The 22,219-nt window shown below is 37.9% G+C and overlaps 1 protein-coding gene and 1 long non-coding RNA gene across 4 annotated transcripts in view; one reads left to right on the top strand and one right to left on the bottom strand.

Moving 5' to 3' along the window:
* Positions 1–22,219, top strand: part of PRKD1 (protein kinase D1) — a 318,415-nt gene that overhangs the window by 279,931 nt on the left and 16,265 nt on the right. For all 3 annotated transcript variants that reach the window (XM_078053526.1, XM_078053525.1, XM_078053524.1), the window contains 3 exons: positions 16,039–16,200; positions 16,753–16,851; positions 17,760–18,027. In XM_078053526.1, coding sequence (XP_077909652.1) covers positions 16,039–16,200; positions 16,753–16,851; positions 17,760–18,027 — 529 coding nt within the window. The remainder of the gene's footprint in view (positions 1–16,038; positions 16,201–16,752; positions 16,852–17,759; positions 18,028–22,219) is intronic.
* Positions 21,383–22,219, bottom strand: part of LOC118530244 (uncharacterized) — a 169,756-nt gene continuing 168,919 nt past the window's right edge. The window contains exon 3 of the long non-coding RNA XR_013440659.1: positions 21,383–21,690. This is a non-coding gene — a long non-coding RNA (uncharacterized LOC118530244). The remainder of the gene's footprint in view (positions 21,691–22,219) is intronic.

Below are 22,219 nucleotides of genomic sequence, written 5' to 3'. Positions count from 1 at the left end.
CACCAGAAATTGTTCCTGGCACATATCAGGTGTTTAGCAAATATTTGTTGATTGAATATTTGTTGAATTAAAATTGTACAGAAACACCATCCTGTCACATAAAATGTCCTACATAGTATCTAACCAGGTAGCACAAGTCTAGATTGCATTTGCTATTAATGGTTAATTGATTGGTTAGTTAAGAAGGATTAACTACGGTTAGTGGGGCTAGTTCTTTGAAAGCCCTCATTGCCTCATTTTATATTTATCAAAAGTAAGAATTCATCTTTTTGGACCTGAAAAGACAAAGTGGTAATGGGGATAGAGAGTGGGGGTTAGAATTCTGACTCACTAACTGGTATGTTCAGAAAAAGTACCATGATTGAAGTCAACTGGATGGTGAGCAAGGTTTTCTTCTACTACTCTTGAGGAACAGAATTCCGTCCCTCTGGATATAAAAGTGATTCCTAGAAGCATTTGGTATCCTCTGCCTTGTAGTCCCCTACTTACGAAAGCTGGAGTCCTAGTTTATGGTTGTACCTGGAGTCTCACAAGTTCTGCCCTGTCCCCTTCCTCCAGATTCTCCAGAAGGGGCCGTGTGGGCTGAAGTGACTGATGGCAGAAATCCCTCCTCATGCAGCTCTTCTAGTCCTCTGGTCAAATTCTGATGTGTTTCTGTTGTTCGTAGAAAAGTACCTTTGCTTATAGAAGACTTCAGAGTTCTGTAAATATGGAATATGTGAAATAGTAGAATTCCTTCTTTGTCCATTTTCTCCTTGCTGTATAACCTAGGTCAGGGCTTTCCAAAATCTGATTCAGTCATTAGAAAACTAAGCTCTTCAGATATTTTTGAATAGTTGACAAATGAAGGCAAGTGTGAATCTTAGGCATAGTCATCCCTTACTTATATCATTTAGAATAGCCTATTTTCGTTAGATGTGAATACTTCGTTATTATTATGACGTTTCAGTGGAATGTTAATGTACATGTTAAATGTTTCATAAAATCCCCAAGGGATCCTGCTTATATTATTATGTTAAAAGTTGTATCTTGATTTAAAAAAAGACATAGCAAATTAAAAAAATTTTTTTTTCTATTCATGTCAGCAAAATCAGAATAAGAAGATTGTTGTTTTATGATTAGGAATATCACAGAAAACTGACCTTTTACAAGGAGATGGCAACTATCTCTTACAAAACTTAGAAACTTAAAATTTAAAGTAAATGGTATTGGTATATTTAATATACTGTACTAACACGGACTTGTTCAGTCAGAATTACAACACTAGCACTTCTGTTTATGATACAATGTGTGAAAGCATTTTGGAATTTAAAAAGGACTGAATATAGAATACATAATATAGAAAAAATACATAAGAATTTTATAAGCCATAAATTAAATGTATCCCTTTGCACTCCAAAATTACCTCTATTACTCTGGTTTCTCTATTGTGAGGCACTCCTCTTCCCATTCAAGTCTCTCTTCCCTTAAAAACCGAACAGCAGCAACAACCAAATGTGGTCTTGATTTGTCCAGGCTGCCTTGCATAGGTGCATCCAATTCTCCCTTCTGTGTGGCCACACTTTAGATTTGTGCTCTCCTCTTCTTTCCATTCTTGTTCATACATTCCCTTGTCTTTGGTTTCCACACCTTCTTAAAGAAAATGCAAGGTCCTTTTGCCATTGCCTTGTTTTCTCCTTCTGCCCATCTGTCACCCTTTGGCTCTTTTTCAGTCTTTATCCAACTTGACTAATCTCAGTCCTTATGCAGCATTGATCATTTGTTCCCCTGCATTTACAAGATCCTCTTTCTCCTTCCCTGCTAGTTTCTCCAAACTTCTTCCTGAACTTCTCCTTTCTTTCACCTAACTGGCCTATGCTAATGTGGGACTCATTCCCGGAATGAGGTCACCCACTTTAAGAGCAGCCTCTGTCATCCCTTTCCAGGTCATTCCATAATTTATCTTTGAGTTCTGATCTTCCGGAGGCACTTGAGTCTCATATTTTTGACCTTTGGACATCTCCACTTTGCTGGGCCAGTCTCACCCCAAACCAACCAGCCTAAAACCAAACACTTAATCCTAAGGTCTTATCCTGCAAGATACTCTCTCCCTAGCTTTGTTTTGCTTTCATTCTTCCAGTTTCTAAGGCAAGAACCCTTTTCCTCAATTAATAAAAATATTAAGTCAATCAACAGTACCTACGAAGTACTTCCTTCCTTTATACAAAGCAATATACTGAGCCTCTGGGCCATATAAAAATGAATGAAACCTTTTAAGATGTTTATCATCTATCTGGGCAGTCAGGTACAAGTAACTACAAGTCAGGATAGCTGTGGAAGCATAGTGAAAGAAATCATGGATTATGACTGAGGCCCGAATGTTGGAGTCAGTTCCAAGAGAAATATGGCATTGGTGAAGTCTTGAAAGATTCATGGGTTTTGATAACCAAAGAAATGTTGGAAAGGGTTATTAGGCTGAGGGGCCACCTTAGTAAAATAAATATTCTATGAAAATTGAGTAGAAAAATTTAGATCATTTTAGAAGATTAGCTTTCAGACATTTTTCCTCATGTATCCTCAAAAAGAATTCTAAAAAACGTTGTACCTTGTACCTGGTTGTGTATTTTTAAGATGACAGCTAGAACTATTTTATCAGACATTTAAAGAGTTTTAGTTTTGCACTATATTAAAAATACTGATATTTAAAAATAAAGCTATTATATCACTCCTTTACAAGTGTGCATTAGAATCTAATTGTTATAGTCATTTGATATACTTTACCAACCATTTAAAAAAATATATGAATGGGCTCTTCTTTGACAATATAATTCACAATATTGCTTGTTTTCTTTGACTATATTACACTTTTCTCACAAAATTGCATTCTAATGTAATGTGCTTTTATAATTGAAAATCTTTTATTGGTCCCCTTTCATAATTATTTACAGTAAAAATAGGTATATATTTTAAATTTCTTGATTACAGCACTTTAATAAGTGTTTCAAAGCATTCTTTTGGGTTCAGTTATCATTACAAGTATTAGTAAAAACTTAATTCCGTAAAATTTTACCTATACTTGTTAAACATAAAAAATAAAATGCTACTGAAAATACACTATTTATTGAGATTGACTTTTTAATTTAGTTCATAAATTGGTGTGTGAATATTACTTGTTGTTTGAATTAGACAGAATTCAGCAACAATTTTCTTTCTTTTTTTTAAACTATAGGAGCCAAGTTATAAGCCCAAACAAAAACAGTGATTTATCTTCAGAAATTCATTTCAGTCCTCTCTCCATTAATAAATCCCTTAAATCTCTAATTTTGATGAAAGCATGAATTAGAAACTAAGTTACAGATGAATTGATTTCCAAGTTAGAGTCATTCATTTCAGACTGGCACAGTATTTCAAATTTTCTCTCTGCTTTTCTCTCAGGGGATTTTTCTCCCCCTGGCAAGGTGCTCTAGTAATATTTGGAGTAAGTGAGAAGCATCCATGGAAGGAAGAAAAATGATTATGAAAGGAAACATGTGGATGGAGAATTTGAGAACTACACAGATATTTTCAGATCTGTATTAGAAGTTATTTGTGGACTGGTCTGATTCATTCATTCATTCCTCATATATTCTTGAGTGCCCACCGTGTTCCAGGCTACAGTAAAGATACAGATATAAACAAAACAGATTTTCTTAAAACTATATAAACAAAACAGATTTTCCTAAAACTATGCTCTGCTCACATATCTCTTAAAAATCTTTCTGTTCCCCAAGAGTATGCCTACTTGGTTAGGAGACTGCTGTGGTGGGACATAGTGTTCAGTAAGACCAGGAAATGGCTTTCATGTGAGTTCATGGAGAACCTTAGATATTGTGCCAAGTTGATTGGATTTTATTATGCTTGGGTGATTGTAAATTATTGAAATGTTTTGAAAAAATATTATGATCAAATTAGCATTTGCAGATGGCATATTATAGAGAAAAATGTCTAAAGGCAAGAAAACCTCATTGGAGGCTATTTGCTGTTTTCAGCTGGTAGTGACAAAGTGCCCCTGTTCCTCTTCTTTCTTGCTATGCATTTGTCTTGGCTTCATCCTTAACATTTCCATTGGCACTAGTCTAGACCAGACTGTTGTTGTTGTTGTTTTTTTAAGATTTTATTTATTTGTCGGAGAGGGCGAGAGAGTGAGCACAAGCAGGAGGAGTGGCAGGCAGAGGAAGAAACAGGCTCCTGGCTGAGCAGGGAGCCTGATGCAGGACTTGATCCCAGGATCCTGGGATCATGACCTGAGCCGAAGGCAGACACTTAGCCGACTGAGCCACCCAGGCATCCCTAGACCAGACTTTTAAATTCATGCCTTGATTGCTGCAATGGGTGATATTCTGATAGTTTGGTTCCCCACTTCCCCAACCCCACTCTGTCATCATCTTGCTGACCCTGCCTTTTACCCTGGTCCATCCTGAAGACCACAATCAGATGAGTCTTTAGTGGGTTTCCATCCTATCCCTCCCTAGCTTAGTAGTTTTCTTATTTCATCAAATCTGTTTTTAGCATTGTAGGTGATCATGCTGGACCTTATCACTCCTATTCAACTGAGTCCTTCTTTTCTCTTCAAGTTACTGTTCTCATCATACTCTTAACGTCTGGCCATTGCTCAGCTTTTAATTCCAAGCCTGGATGCCCATCTTGGTTTCCTTGGTTTATTCACGTTTGATTGATCTTCGAGATGTATCAATCCTCTCTGACTGCTTGTGCTCTTTTCCATATCTCCTGTTTACTTATGGTTTCTAGTCTTCATACAAAGCAGTAATACTTATCAAATACTTCTTATGTCATAATTATATTATAAACAAATTTGAAGGTCTCAGCAACACCCTTGTTTTCGGTTTCCACAATGCCTAGCACAGTAGTAAAGACATTACAAGTAATAGGTTAACATTTGACAAAATTGTCTTAAATCACATACTGTATTACATTTTAAGGGCCTTTGTTATAAAACCTTTTGCATGAACCATTAAATTTTAGGCTCAAATTAGAAAATTATGGTATTTGAGGAGGAGGAAGAGTTTGTAGAATAGCTGTTAATTGTTCCAGATGTACAGGCTGTCTCAAAAGCTGAATCCTGTGGGGAAAATTGGGCTTTAGGTACAAAAGAAGTCAGAGAATGTGTCAGAGCGATACCTTTAAAGACAGTGGAACCTCAAGATCAAGAGGGGATTTGGTAACCTAGAACTATACTGTGGTGGTACATGGGTTTAGAAATAGAATGAGCTGTAGGAGAAGTCCTGCCAGTCAGGAAAATAAGGAATCATCAAGGCAACTTGTCAAGGTGGATGTCATAACAGGCAGAGGGAGCACTGAGAAGACTGACCACAGGCAGCATTCAGAAAACCAGACAATATGCTGAGATGGGTTGTGAGATCATAGTGAAGAGGCTTAAGTGTCATGGAGCCTGAGGCATACCAGTTGGAACAGGCAGGACCCCAGTCCTAAATGGACTTGAGTCCACAGAAAAAATTACAGCAATGTGTAATATAGCATTTAAAGAACATGCGTTCTGGAATCAGATGCCTGGGTTTAAAGCTCAGACTTATTTAAGAGTTCTTAGGAGCTTGGATAAGTTACTTACACTGTCCGAGCCTCAGTTTCCTTCTCTGGAAAACCTCGTAGAGATGTTGTGAGACTCGGAATGTGATAATTTTGTGAAACTCTTCGTAGTGCCTGGCAGGTAGTAAAGGTTCCATACTTACTAAGGTGTTACTAGCATTACCACCACTAGGTTGTAAAGTCTAGCTCCTAGAAAGCGGGTCCAATAACTTGATGTTGAATTCCCTAAATAGAGAACCTCAAGACACATTGTTTCATCATAACAAAGAACATGGTTGACTCAAAGCATAGACTCAGGCTGAAACATACCTTAACATATGCCTGGCCCCTGATAGGCCTTAGTAAATATTTATTGAACAAATTATGTCACCACACCGAAGAAACCAGGGGAATACAGAATTGCAGAGCATGCCAATAAGATAATAAAGCATTCCTTATCATTTGTCTAAAAACATGGCAATTTGTCTTCACTGAGCAAGATGAAATATATATCTTATAAGTAAATGGCTTTGTTCTCTTAGTCTAGAAGGATGATCAGGAGGTGGAGAAGAGGTGATCATGATAGAAAACCAGAGAATAATATTGCTAAGTGTGGGTGGGAAAGTGAAAAGTTTTGCAAACTGGTGATTTTTTAAAAAATCATGGAGGAGTCAATTTTTCTTTCTCTAGAGAAAAATAGGCAAAATTTGACTTTTAGTGTGTAGGGAGAGGTTTGTTTATACTTCTGTTGTTTCATCTAATCTGTTTATTATATTTCCTCAAATATTTCTTTGTATTTTATTGCATGAAGAATTTTCATGAAATTGTTTCTTTAGATAAGACATGTTTTGCAACTCTGAGGTAATCTTGTTATCTTCTGCATGTTCCAAAAAATGAAGCCCATTGATTAGGTATATACGTATCTAAAATAGAGCAAGAAAGGAAATAAAAATGTATTATAAGAAAAAGAAAAGGAACTTAGAAATTTTTCCAAATAGAGATTCTGTTCAGTAAGAAGTTAGTCATAGTGAAAACTTAGTGTCAAAAAGCCAGGTTCCTTGCAAGTCAAAACTGTTCCCTTTTTTGGGGGGGGGGGGTAAATCTTTTTAAACTTTGATTTCCTTAATTATGAGTTGGAATTCTTCTGACTTGCTGTACTTGGTTTACAAGAATGTTTTGGAGAACTAAAATAAATAATATATTTAAATCAGTGTTTCCCAGCATATTTTTGGAAGAATACTAGTCTTTTGAGTTTCTTCATGGAAGGGGATGGGGGTCAAGATTCCCTCATTGAGACAGTTTAGAAAATGCTGTGTATGATATCCAGGTCATCCACGTCTTGGAAGTAAATACAATCTTTTCACTTAATAGCCCCATAATTAAGAACTCATTTAATTTTGAGAATATGCCAATTAAACACATTTTGCCACAGAAAGCTTACACAAATGTGAAATATCACCATTTGACCTTTTTGCACATAACGTTCTGTCTTCTATTCCTGTCCAGTAGACCCTATATACTTGTTCCACTTCCCATTATCTGATATATAAGACATCAGAAGGATTATGTGTCTGCACAGATCATTTAACGCTATAATAGAATGTTATGCTTTCTGGAGTGCTGGCATCTAAATATAGAAGCCGGGCTACAGTGATATGATTTGTTAAAAATTACACTTTAAATCTAACACCAAGACTAGATTGGATTTATGCATTCATGTTTCTAGCCAGATAGATTAACAGGAAATAAAAAAGTGTTCCAGATGTGTCTCCATTGCTCTGCATTTGATAGCAAATTAAAAAAAAAATCCAGATATTTGAACCATTTTTCAGCTTTTATATACAACAAACATATCTTGATTTACAAATTCCAATTTTTCTGTTTTAACAACCATACTTTAATTCTTGCCTTTCCCCTAAACACAAACAGTAATAGCATGGAAGAAGGGGGGTGTTATATTTTATGGGTGAAATGTTGCTAACATTGATTTTTTTTAAGGTACTGATCAGTCGTTAATTTTCTGTCCTTGAAGTCTTTGTTGTTGGCTCTCATATATCAACACCTTTTTACCTAGTCAACTTAAAATTCTGGCCTTAGTTAGGGGTCAAGGGGTAGGTACTGGAGTACGTACAAGATCCTTTCTGTTGAGGGTCTGTCCTGAGTTCTCCTGATAGAAACCACTCCCCCTTCACCCAAAAATTACAGTATCAAATTCAGGCATATATAAGCATTAATTCCAATGAAACCTCAGTGTATCAGACCAGATGACAGACTTAGGACATCTGGATTTGGTTTTTTAAATTTTCCATGTACCTCTAATTTAAAGGATTCCTGGTGATGGATGGAAAATATCACATAGCTTTGTACTATTTCTACCTGATAAGAAGTCAAAAAAAGATGGAAACAGGATGAGAGAAAATGATGGGAGGGTTTTTAAAGTATTGTTTTATATATATTTCCCTTTAGCTTCTTCTCTTAGAGGGAAAGAAGAGGACTCATTATATTTATCGTGTGTTTGCAGCAACCCTGGAATCTAAAGCTAGATTGAAGCATTTCCAGAATTGATGAAGAGAAGAATGACTCAGAGATGTGTAGATAGGTTTATGGGTATACATGAATGCAAAATCATGCATCAGCCCTCAGTTGATTTTCTTGCTGAGCAAATACTGAATTGGTCCTTTTTCTTTTTCTTTTCTTTTTATTTCTTGGGCCAGTGTTACCTAATACAATACACAAGACTTAAAGCTATTTAAGATGTTGTAGTAGACTGTTCATTACAAGCTGGCCACCTGCAAGTTGACTGTCTTGAGAGCCAGGCACAACACAGGTATATCTCTTGTTTTTAGCAGTTAATGAAGATGCTTCAACTTACTGTTTCTCTCACAAAATTTCAGACTGTATTAAACTAGCATTAATCTGTGCTAACTACTGCTACAACCAAAGTAAATTACATTCCAGTTGTGATGGATGGTATGAGCAGACAATTCTTACCAAAAATTATATGAACATTTCTGAGGTCCGAGAGTCCAGTGGGTTAAGTTTGATTGTGGCCCCATTGATCTCAGTGTCAGCCAGTGATAACTATATATAAGAGGATGGATTATTATAGCTGGTCTTGTGGTTGAAGTAATGTTGTATGCCTTTATTCCTCTGACAGTGCATGTTAGCTTTATTTTGTTCTAGGTTGTTATCAAGTCCCTTTCTAAAAGTTTGCAGATGAAATTTGCCAAAAATGCTAAAAGATAACTACTTAAAGTAGGACCTCATGTAAACTGTAGACCTTTGGCCAACTGAGCATAAAATGGGCACATGTTTACATGCAACAACCAGGTGATCTCCATTCTCACCTGAGGCCAGGAGGGCCTTCGCCTAGTGCAACACAGCCCTCACTTCGTTGACCTCAGAGTAGATGCATCTCTGCCATCACTGAGGTCTAAAAACACAGCAAGGGGAAAGATGGGGGAGGACACATTAGAAGGTGCAAGTTTGTGGCCATTCAAACTTACCCTGTAGCCTCTGTTAGATGAACGGCAAAAGGAAATTTTCTTTGCTGCCACTTACTGTAAGCTTTCAGGTATCAAACTAGAGAGAGAAATGTAACCCAGATCTTTTTAAAATGACAGAAAATCTGCCTAATAATATTATCAGTTAACCTTTACTATATATCAGGCATGATTTCAGGTATTTTATACACATTAAATGATTAAGTCCTAGTCACATTTCAAAATTAGACACATTATTCTTTTTTTAAAAAAATTTTTATTGTTATGTTAATCACCATACATTACATCATTAGTTTTAGATGTAGTGTTCCATGATTCATTGTTTGTGCATAACACCCAGTGCTCCATGCAGTACGTGCCCTCTTTAATACCCATCACCAGGCTAACCCATCCTCCCACCCCCCTCCCCTCTAGAACCCTCAGTTTGTTTTTCAGAGTCCATCGTTAGACACATTATTCTTATGCCATTTTACATACAAAGAAATGGAAGTCGAGCTGGGAAGTGCAGAGCTCCAGTACACTCTGGCATTCTGTCTCTAGGTACTGTGCTCCTGAAATTATGTTCCACACCTTGAGACTTTCCTTGTAGTCATGCCTGCTCTGGGCTAAAGCAAAAATGGAGAAAGAGAAGGGAGTCCCAAGGTCTTCTCTACACAAGAAGGCAGAAGTACGGTGACCCTTATTATCTGAATAGCCCATTTTTCATTGCTTTATTTCTCATCCTCAGGACAATAATGAAATCCTAGGAATTAGGTTTTCATAACTCATGTACGGTGGGGGGGGGGTGGCATGGAAGGAAAGGGATAATTTAGAAGGAATATACTGACGGTGGCCTTCAGCGACTGCTGCTTTGCTTCTCTTGCTGATAACTCTTGCTTAGTAGCCTTTGAGAATGAGCTGAAACTATGAATAGCTCCTTATTGAGAACTAGATATAAAATAAATACAAATCACCCAAATAGCAGGAAAATTATGGGTTTCTTCCTACCAAAAATGCTGAAGTATTTACCAGGGCAGTGGCCAGAACTTGTATGTTTCGAAGGAGTGGTGCCCAGAAACAACTAGGAGGTCTTTGTCATTCCCCTGAGACTTCAGAAAATCATTTTTCAACTCACACTAGTGGCAGCATCTCTGATATTAGTCATCATCAGAATCCTGAGATTGCTTACCAGCAGATTCAAGTGAACTTACAATGAAAAATTCATGTACTGTATTCTTATATGAAGAGAAGATACCAGCATAGACCATATTCAGTGCAAAATGTGCTGACCAAATATGTCGGACATGCGTTATCATCTCTTCAGTAAAATAATTTAAATCCTAAAGAATGTTATCTACATACTAAAAAGTAAGAGATATAGGAATTCATCTTTCAATCAAATTAACAAATTTGCATGGGACATTTAATATGTACCAGGCACTAGGCTTATACTGACTAGGAATATAACAGATAAAATACAGGCCTTATGGAGCTTATAGACTTGTAGATAAGACACACAGGTTCACCAGTAACTGAGTATGACATGTTAACTGTTCTGAAAGAGCATTTATCAAGGATTGAGGAAAGAGGGTGGAGAGACACCCAAGTCAGACTATGGGAGTCAATGAAAGCTGTCTGACCGCTAAATATTCAGACCAGGCAAAATGGTCTGGTTCAGGCTGAGAGAAAGTATGTGTGAAAGTGTAGAAAGGAGAGAGAGAGTGATACTTGTTCTGAAAATAGTTTACTATGGCTAGAGAGAAGGGTAGATATGTAGGAGAAGAAGAAAAGATGGGGAAATATTGGGGTGGGGGGAGGATAAGTAGTTGATGGTGAAGGGTCCTGTGTGCCACGCTAACAGGGTACATCTCCTCCTCAAGCTAGTGGTGATTCCCTTATGAACTGGAAGTAAGATGGAATGATCAGAATCACAGTGGCAGCCCTTTGAGGAGTGGGCTGGAGGAGAGCAAAACCTAAGAGGAGATCACTTGGGAGGCTGTGGCCCATCCCTAGGAAAGAGATAAGGCTCAAACCAAGGCATTGATGGTTGAGGATGTGAGAGAAATTCTCAGTGTGAGAGAAATTAAGGGGATGAGCTCTAAAACTTTCAGAGACCAACTGGTTGTTAGAAGTGAGAGGGAAGGGAATGTTTAGGATGACTCTCAGGTTTCTGACCTAGATGGCAGGGCATTTACCAAGAGCGGAAACACCACCACAAGAGTAAGTTTGGATGGAAAGACACTGATCCCATTGTTGGCATCATTCATTTACATGAAAAAAGACACTTGGATATAAGATTCTGGAATTTAGGAGAGATAGCTGAGCTTCCCTTATCAATTTTGGTATTATCTTTACTGAGTCTTCTTACAATCATCTGCTTTCTACATTGACTTTTGTTGCATCTCTCCAGGAATTACATGCTTTTTCCCCTTTATAAGGCATCAGCTGATGGTGATTTCGAGGGCCCTTAAATGAGTATAAATTGTAAGAGAATGTGATTGGAAAATAGATAAGAAGGTGTGCTCTTCTCTCAACCCTGGCAAACGGGCAGTAATGAGGATCAACAAAGCCATTGCCACAATGCTTTACTTCTGAGAAAGGCACCTCATGTCCCCACCAATACCACTGTGTAATGGAATATTCTTCCTTCTGTTCTGCATGCCATGTAGAATTTAGACCTTGGACTCATCATTGTTAAGTTTATTTCTTTCTGTCTCATTCTGAACCAAATCATTCAGGTGTTTGATAGAAAAGTAGTCAGAAGTCCCCATATTAAGGCTATATTGCTCCTAAATAACCTATTAAAAAGATATGTTGATTCTAATTCTCCTCTTTCCTACCTCTCATATGTTTGAGTATAATAATCCTGAAGGCAGAATAAAGAATGGGAAAACATGACACCTTTAACTTATCACAGCTAAATATATGGAATGAATACTCGACTTCAGAGTTGAGTATTAAAATAAAGCAACACTATTAGAATTAAAGAATACAAGTACTAATGAAATATTGCTTAACATGAATCCAAAAAATATAAAATAGAATGTATGCATTCACTAAAAATGTGAATTAGTTAAATCCTTATTTCTTTTTTTTTCAGATAAAATATTGTAACCTTTATAAAAGCTTTTGCTTTTAGTGACTAGTTTCCATTAATTACATAAGGATTTTCTAGGCAACTTGAATCAGGAAAATTTTTGTCTTGATCTCCAAATGGTATTTCCTCCAGACTTCAGAATAATTTATATTCACCCCATGGATATGTCATCAATCTGTGAAGTGTGAATGGACACTATTCTTTCCTGTACTTGACCAAATGTTTCATTTCCTGAAAATTAAGTTGCTTAAATGCAACGAACAGATGGCCAGAGAGTCCAGGAGTAGATTACTCTGCCATGAAATTTATTATCTGAGTTCCTGAGGCAGGCCTGAGAAGTTAGCACAATTCCTTCTGAACACTAGTCTGCCATAGTGTTGTGGTCATCAAGCCACTTTTCAGTTAATTCAGTTACTTTGGACATTAATAGGAAAAGTTGAAAAGCTATTTCATATTTTATATAGAAGAGTAAAATTGTGAACAAGTCACGTGGACCGCTTGGGTTGAAGCTTATCTTAGAGTTACCCTTAAGGAATTAAAAAGGTAATATGAATTATAATAGAAAATAAGGCCTTGATTTTTTTTTTTTATTTCCAGTCTCCAAATATTATCTTCTCTAGGGTAAAGAAGTATTCATCAGTATAGTATGGAGAATATGGATAAATAAGGCATGATTCTTTCTATTCTCTTTTCTTTTGTTACTGTCAAATATAAAAACAAGTTTGGTCATTTGGGTCAATGCAAAAAATATGGCTCATGAGTAAGCATCTGTGATGGCCTTGTCTCAACTACACATGATAAACTTTAAAAATGTCAATTTGTTGTATATCAGCTCTGCAGGAAAAAAAAAAAAGTCATTTTTCTCTTGGAAAAATTTTTCAGCTACCACTCAGTGTATTCTTTAGCAAACCTAGAAAAGCATAAAGGTTTTTATAAAAGAGCAAGGGCCACGTGCAGCAAACATATTAGTCTAAACTTTTCTAAAACATCTTTTTACCAGTTGTGTATACATGACTTTTAGTTCAATGCTTTTACTGAATTTTTTATAAATCTATATACCTAACTATATTCAAAGTCCCTTATTAAAAATAGCAAACTTTCCCCTTATCCTTTCATAAAGATGTTAGTAGGGGACATTTTAGAGTGCTTCAGAGTTTACAGTGAACATGGCACAAGATCGTTGACAGTGAATAATCTCATTAATCTGTTCCATACTTTTGGCCTAGAACATTCTGGGAATACACCAAATAAATAAACCCATTTAAGTCCTCGCCTCATATAGGGGCTCCTTAAGTCATGTTGTAGAATAGGGAATAGGAAAAAAGAAATACTGACACAGGACGTTAGTACTTTTAAGACTTCACTCACGTAGAGGAATGCCAGTAGAAGCACATGAGAATCAACATTGCATATATATTTGGATTAATTTAGGTAGGAGAGCTTCCTGGCCATTTCCTGACTCCCTCTTCTTCCCCACCCTTCATAGCCCAAGACAGGGTACAGAAGCAGCACCACTTCTGTTCTTCCCTGCACTTCCTGAGCCTCCTTTTCATTGATCTTCTTCACACTCCAGTTTTTCCTAGGTCTACACGGGAGACCCCTTGCATTGCTACCCTCTTCTGTCTGTCTCCTGCTTTCCTATTCATTGTTCCTGCTCCCCACTCAGTCCACAAGGCCTTGGTCATTTAAGAGAGCCAAACTTGGGGCACCTACATGGCTCAGTCGGTTAAGCGTCTGACTTCCGCTCAGGTCATGATCTTGGGGTCCTGGGATCGAGCCCTGCATCAGGCTCCCAGCTCACGGGAAGTCTGCTTCTCCCTCTCCCTCTGCCTCTTCCCCTGCTTGTGCTCTGTCTCTCACTCTCAAATGAATAAATAAAATATTAAAAAAAAAAAAAAAGAAAGAAAGCTAAACTCTCCAGAATACTGCTTAAATGCTTAAAGTTAGAGTAAATAGAAAAAAGAATCAGTTCAGAAGATACTCAAAGAGGAAGGTACACTTAGCACATTTCACAGTGGACTTGTCGCAGGAGAATCATAACTCAGGCAGGACTCTCATGTCATTCTAAAATCCTTTCCTGTCATCATTGATTTAAAAGAGGGCAGCTAAGATGCCTGGATATCCCAGGGGCTGGTAGTCTTTCTACTCCGTGTGGCTCCTGGATCCAGGAAGGGGATTCAAGACCATGTGACAGCCTGGGCACGGGCTCAGGTACGAGCAATGCTATCACTGGTCCTCCATACTGCATATCAAATGGACTCACAGAGTCCTTCATTAGCGTCTCCCACCTAACGATCTGGCACCCCCACAGTGGTCAAAGCCCAGCAGCTGTCCGGTCTTATTTGTAGCCAGTCAGGACAAATAAAGTAGTAGTGTTGTTCATCTCACTCTCTCTCCGTGTACTTCAGCTCTGAAGCTAGAGGTTTAGTCTATCCTGAAGTAGACAGTTTTGACCAGTTAACAGTGTGACAGTTTCAGGAACAGTGACTCCAGCCCTCTGGAGGTGAAAGGCTTTGGGGTAGGAGTGTAGACATCTGTTCAGACCACATTCAGAAACTTGCTCTTCCCTGACCACATTAATGGTACAGGATTGGGCATCAAGGCACCAAAATCAAAAAGACCCATCAGGTGTCTGAGGCAGAATCAGCATGGCCCAATATGGGCAGGGCGTCCTGAGAGACGGGTTATCATCATGGGAGCTTTTGTCAGGCTCCGTATCCAGTTCACGCCAGACTCTCCTTGTCCGTGGGCAGAGGGAGGACGACAACCATGCAGACTCACCTGCAATCCCTTCTGCTTCTCACCAGCCAGTACCCATCTGTGAGGTCTAAAGAGCGAGCTGTCTCAGGTTTCAAGAAGTTTGTGAAAATTTCGTTTTACATGCACTTTTATCTCTGAAGGAGAATTTTTTTTCTAAAATCATTTATTTTTTTTTCTCTGTCCAGCTGTTAGTACATTTCAGTTAGTCCCTGATTTTTTCTTTAGGTAGTTTGTGTTCATGATGATTTTTTTTTTCTGTTTCTCGCTGAAATGTAAGTGGAATGTATAATAGTTCTTTTAATGTTAGGATTTTTTGCTGTTGTGCACAGAAGAAAAATAAAATAAAGGTCAGATGATCGAAGGCTTTGTTGATGACCCCACAGCAACGTTCAGACTGAAGCATCCTCACAAGGGTCCATCTAATGTTAAGAGTAATTTTACTTGACATATGTGACAATTAACATGTCAAGCCGAATGCATCCTCTCATTAGCCATTGCTTTATTGTGGAAATATTTATTGAGTGCTTGAGAACCACACAGGACTACCACGTGGCATGGGGTACCGAACAAAACATGGGCTCAATAATTTTTTTTTTTTTCTTTGCTGTTTTCCTGGCAATCTTCACTCTGTATAGGAGCGTTGGTAGCAACTACCGCAGCTTCTCATAGCAGAACAATTCCAAAAGGTTTTGACTCATGTGCTTCCTCAGTGCCATCTGATGCGCTGCAAGTACAGACTTCATCTTGTCTACATTAACTTTCTATCAAGTGTGTAGAGATGGCCTAGTATGCTTATTTAGGGTGGTATGCTTAATATTGGAGATGATCCTGAGAAATTACAGATTTCTCAATATGGCATTCTAATTAAAACCTAATTAGCAATTCACTGTGCTGGAACTTAGGTTTTTCAGCATAGAAAAAAATAATTTCACTCTGCATAGAAAGTAAAGATATATTTCTTGGAGACATTATAATTTCAAAAATATAAGGCAGCACATGTGGAATTTAGAAATGTTAAAAATCTGAAGTGTGGGTTTCTCCATAGCTTTAAGCTTGAACAGTTTTATATAATCAGTGAGCTTGCCAAACAGTATCAAAAAACTCATTTTCTTCAAGTGCTTTATTTATCTTTAATAGAACCTTCATCACCCTGGTGTTGTAAATTTGGAGTGTATGTTTGAGACGCCTGAAAGAGTGTTTGTTGTTATGGAAAAACTCCATGGAGACATGCTGGAGATGATCTTGTCAAGTGAAAAGGGCAGGTTGCCAGAGCACATAACGAAGTTTTTAATTACTCAGGTAAGAAATCAATTAGAGACAGAAAAAAAAAGATAATATTCAATATCAAATGTTATCACTGTTTTACTGCAGCTTCCTAGCCTTGTTTAGTCCCTGAGTCCCAAGTCTGACTTATACTTGGAAAGGTGGCGGGGGCTTGTTGTATTATTTCGTTTCTATCTGTGGTCTCCAGAGTCCAGCATACCAAGTGAGTCATGCGTCTGTGGGCCCATGTATTAAAAGTACTCATGAAACTTTCAATTGCACAGTGACTGAGTCCTGGTTCTTTGAAACTATTCAAGAATGGGTCTCCCTGGAAGATATTACTGACATCTGTTATCTACACCTGTCTTGGTTGCTGTATCAATACCATAATATGCTACTCTTTCTGCTCACGTTTCCTTAGAAACCTGCCCTGTGAATTGAGCTCATTTCAGTGTCTTGGTGTAAAGAGGCTTAACTGTTCATTGCGGGTTTTCTCGTGGCCCTTCCAATTTATATCCCAGTAGAAGACATTTAGAAATAAACTCATAGACCAAAATAAGATTATTTTGATGATTTTCTTCTCTCTAGATACTTGTGGCTTTGCGGCATCTTCACTTTAAAAATATCGTTCACTGTGACCTCAAACCAGAAAACGTGTTGCTGGCATCGGCAGATCCTTTCCCCCAGGCAAGTATGAAAGCCTCTCTTGGCAAAGCCAGCTGATGGCAGCCGGCTCCCCTGCAGGATTTTTCCTCAAAAGCTTTATTTGTTTCATGTTTTACCTGTTCGTTTTCATCCATTTGTCTCCTTCTTCGATCTTGGGGACTGCAGCTTTGTTACTCTGGCTTCTCAGTTCAGCCTGCCTGAGTGCAACACGTGCAGAGCCTCCTCATTGTGCTTGTTCAGCTGCTAGTGTAGACAGAGCCTGGGACACCGGCAGCCCCAGGCAGTGCTGAAAGCACTGGCCAGGGAGGGAGGAGAACACTGAAGAGTCCCAGGGACGGTGAAGTTCAGTGTTGTTCTGACGGGCAAGGGCAAACGTTTCTGCTTTTCCTCAACTCAGAGGATGGAAAACTACTGCACGTCTCCCCAGGGAACCTGCTATCCGAAGTGACCTAAGGCGGCTATCCGCCTTGCTTCCCTGACCTCTTCAGGTTCTGTCTAGGTTCCCAAGCAGAGCTGATTTTGAGGATCATCGTAGGTAATATGACAGGTCTCTATGCTGATCCTTCAACCTTTACTTATAATAAGCCCTTGCGTTCCAGATTTGCATGAGGTTTTTCTGCCTTGTAAAAGAGTATTACCCACTTCTGAGTATACATATTTTCACATTTATCTCTCAGTTTTGTGTTGGGGGGAAGGAAGGATGAATGTTTAGATGATTTTTTCAGGAATGAAAATATACTTTTGTACCAGTACTTCACCACTGTCTTCAAATATATAAAATGGAAAATAGCTATTACTTCTATCATGCACGAGAAATCTATACAATATATGTGAAGTATTCTAATTGTCGTTGACAGACCTGGGCTAAGACACACACAGACACACCATTTGTGACCTTACCGTTTCTGCAAACCATCTATTACCAACAGGTGAAACTTTGTGACTTTGGTTTTGCCCGGATCATTGGAGAAAAGTCTTTCCGGAGGTCAGTGGTGGGCACCCCAGCTTACCTGGCTCCTGAGGTCTTAAGGAACAAGGGCTATAACCGCTCTCTAGACATGTGGTCTGTTGGAGTCATCATCTATGTGAGCCTAAGTGGTACGTTCCCGTTCAATGAAGATGAAGACATACATGACCAAATCCAGAATGCAGCTTTCATGTATCCACCAAATCCCTGGAAGGAAATCTCTCACGAAGGTACTATCTCCCACTCAAAAATGATAATGGCTTAATGCTTAAGTGTTATACTATTAAGTCAATTGTGAATTATTAAATTGATAAATGTTCATTGCAAATTGTCCACTGGAGTAGGGGCACAAGTTGTTAAGGTGGATTAGGAAGGAGTAAAGGAAATGGAGACCGAAACATCTTCTGATGAAATGTCCATATTTTATAGAGAAATTGAGTGATACATGTTAAGAGACAAATGAAACAAAAAGAAATTGTTATTATTTTGGCATATTGCCTTAGAACTTATAAACGTTGATGTAATGGAAACAGCTAATCTCTTTTAAGAGTAATCTTTACTAACCATATACCTGTTTCTGTATTAAGCACTTTATTAGGGACACACGAACTTTATAATGATAGTGATATTTTAATTATCATACTATATATTAGTATGCCAGTTCTTTGTGTGCTGATTTCCTTCATGTGACATTAGAATATATATGGTATTATCTTTAGCGATTTCCCTGGTATTATATTTTTAGGTTGTTCCTATTTGATCCTTATATATAATTTCTATGTGTATCTCTGATTGATTTCTTTAGGATAGATTGCCTTGGCAGTGCTGCATTATTTAAAGTTAAACTCTTAAAAAAATCTTTCCTTCTTCTTAAAGAGAGAGAGAGTTTTAAAAGTGGGAGGGGCAATCAGGGCAGAGAAAATGGCACACCCAGTGCTGCGGAATAGAATAACCCAATGAACGTACTTTGGAGTTTATTTAATTCTCACAACAACCTATAAGATAAGTTTTACTGTTACACCTGGGTTTCAGGTAAGAGCACTGAGGCAAAAGAAGGGACACCACAGGCCGAAATCACAGAGCTAGTAAGTGGCAGAGCCAGAATTTATACCCAGACAATCTGCACATACATTCTTTAACCACCACCGGTTAATGACCGGTCCTTCTTTAGTTTTTAGGCCATGTCTAGTTCTAAGTTTGTTCAGATCTTTCGCCACTTAAAAAGGCAAATACAGTCATGGATAAACATCTGTTCAATACCTGTTACTGAATGCGATGATGTAGAAATTGGAAAAGAATGTAGATAAACTGCCTGAGGTAATTAAGTTCTTAGACTACTGTTGGTATTAAATGGCAAGAGCTATCCATTATCAGGGCTTTGAGTTAATATTAGCAACAACCTTTAACATCCTCTAATTAGTTGTAAATCATAGCTGGATGGATATATCTTAAAGGAATCTGTGACCTACAAAAGAACTATCATGTAGCCGAAGCACTAATGAAATATTTAGGATAATTTAACAGAGACAAAAAGCAAAAGTATCATTATGTTTCCATTCCAGAAGGCAGAAAGGTAGAATTATCAAATAACCTTGTGACCAGTATCCTTGTTAGGAAACACTACCTTTAAATACGGTGAACCGTTATGCTTGATACCTGCAGTCCAGAAATCCAGTAAAATGGCTTGATATTGTTACCACAGTGCAAATCGGGAATACCTCGGAAGCCAGTCACATTTTCCTGTTATGCAGGAATAGGACATTGGGAAAATAGCCTCCACATTTTAAAATCTTTTTCTTGGAGTAGTGGAATAAATGATGCCCGCTCTCTGGTACCGTGGAAATGTGCTGGCCTAGCTGTGTTGATACAGCCTACTGAGGCCGGAATCGAACAGTTACAGACTGTGAATGTTTAATTATCACTGATAGTAGAGACAGAGACCTAAATATTAATGCCTCAAGGAACTGTTGTTGGGAAACCCCATATATATGTGTGCACAAAATTTGCAAAGAAAGAGATGTAGCATTTCAGAAAGAGAATTACATGGAAAATTTAAAAAGGCATTTATATTTGACCAGGAAGTACATATTTTACTTGCTGTACGTATTTCTAAGTGCTAAAAATTTCCTACCACTCAGACAAAGTGAAGTGGAGGCCAGCTCAGATAGACCCTCACTTTTCTAAATGACTCAAGTATCAGTTTGGGAATTAACTGGCCTCTCTCCTCAGTATCTTCTTCTGACTCATCCTTGCCTTTGAAGCACAAGAGTTGTTACTGCCTGCCACTTGAGGCTCTGGATGGCAAATGAGTTACCTAGCTGCTGGTGTATGAACAGAACTAATAGTCAAATATAAAAAAGTTAGTTAAAGATGTCATAATATTAGCTGAAGTGTTACAGAAGTAGTTACTGGCCTGGAGTCTATCCCACTATCTTGTTGAGAACAAATAATTCCCTCATGAAAAGTAATAACGGGCTGGTACGACATAATTTTAATCACATAGGAGCTGATAAATACACAAGCAAGCTGGTATTGGTAAAGGATGGTCACAACTGATACTAGTGAATTTTTAGTCACAGTATACTTTAAACCACACCAGACCACCATCCGGATACAAGGAAATAAAAATCTAAGCACCTCAGTGACTCTAAAATCAAAGGTAAGGAACAATAGTCAAGCAGTTGGATTTATCATCCTGTCTGCCATTCTCATTAGCCATCACTTAACCTTCTTTGAGCTTTGGTTCCTGCCTATATAATGAGGTTGTAACAGAGACTGAATGAAATAAAGGATGTGAAAAGCATCTACAAAGGCAGGTGTGGGGTGAACCAAGGATTTTGATTTAGGAGGAGGCTAGAACACTAAGCTCTAAGCAATTGCTCTGGCGGGTAACCAAGAATTGATTGTATAATTTTAGAAATTATATGCAAACTGATGTGCATGTTTCCCAAGGATTCTTCAGACATATTTGTAGTTGTATTTTTTTTTCTTGGCATGAAAACGCAAAAGAAAAAAGACAGTTGTAGGGTCCTTGTAGCATACATAGATGGGTCAGAATGAAAAAATTCCTGGGTCATGCATTTTTTTCTGTTAGTGTAGAAATGTACCTGATATAATATAATGCTATATATTGGAGTACTGGAGTTATCATTGTGCCATTTGAACCTCACAACAATCCTCCAATATGTAACTTGTTTTAGTCTCTGTAATAGACAGAAACCAGAAAGGTTAAGTGCCTTGCCTAAAGTCACACAGTGGCAGGACTTGGATTTGAAATTATTTGCCTCCATTCTTTATATCATACATTGTTGTACATGAAAGGGTGCTTCTTTCTTATGGATTGATGTTTAGGACCCTATAGAGAATATTTTAAACTCATTCATTATTTTTGCTATGATAATAGAATAAGCCGAGTACTAGCATTCTGGAGATGTGCTTACTAATAATTTAGCAGTGAATTAATTAATCAGGACTCTTGTATGCAAATAATAGAAACCTATAACTAACTTAAGCAGAAGATAATTTATTGACTCACACAACTGGGAAGTCGAAAAGGTGAACCTCGTCTCTTTGGATCCGGTGGTTCAAGTGTCCTATTTCTCCATCTCTCATTATCTCCGCTTTACTTTATGATGGCTTCCTTCTCAGGTGACTCTTCATGTGATGCCAAGTGATCCCCGGCAGCCCCAGGCTTTACATGCTACTCATTGTACATGATCTCAGAGTGGAAGAATAATTATCTCTCAGTAGCCATAGAGTCTCTAAAAGGGGCACTGATTGGCTCTGCTTAAATCCTGTAATACCCTGGGAACAATCCCATTGTCACCGCAGGAGTGTGGCTTTGATTGGCCATATGGATGATGGAGAGCCTCTCCAGTTTGGAGAGTAAGCTCCTGCAGAGAAAGGATAGTAGGCTAAAAACAAACACAAAAGCATTAACAGATGTCCATTATAAAAATAGATTTTTTTGTGAATCAAGGTATGATTTGAAAAATGAGAAAAAAGTTGAGGAAAACTTAACTCACCAGATGTTACAGGTAAAAGGGAGATAATAAAATTAAACTTTAAAAGAAAAAAATAATAGTAGCTAACACTTCTATAACATTTGCATTATAGCCAAGCACTTTACATATATGAACTCATTTAATCACCCCCAACCTTTGAGTAGATACTATAATTGTTTCCATTTGAAAGATGAAGTGGTGTAGACACAGAGGGTTAAGTGATTTGCCTGAGTGGGGCCAGGGTGCAAATCCTGTCAGCTGGCTCCAAGGTAGATGCTCTTATCTACTACATTTACAGCCTCTTGATTATCCTTCTAATGGATTTTGCCATGCTGTCACATTAAATTTTAATATGCTTTCACCAGCTTAGAGCTACGGTAGCAACACAATTTTCAATAATGTCTTAAAATACAGGGAA

This window comes from Halichoerus grypus, chromosome 8 (assembly GCF_964656455.1).
Source record: "Halichoerus grypus chromosome 8, mHalGry1.hap1.1, whole genome shotgun sequence".
Taxonomy (NCBI): domain Eukaryota; kingdom Metazoa; phylum Chordata; class Mammalia; order Carnivora; family Phocidae; genus Halichoerus; species Halichoerus grypus.
The sequence above is the reverse complement of the archived record's forward strand: the minus strand, read 5'-3'. Positions and strand labels throughout refer to the sequence as shown.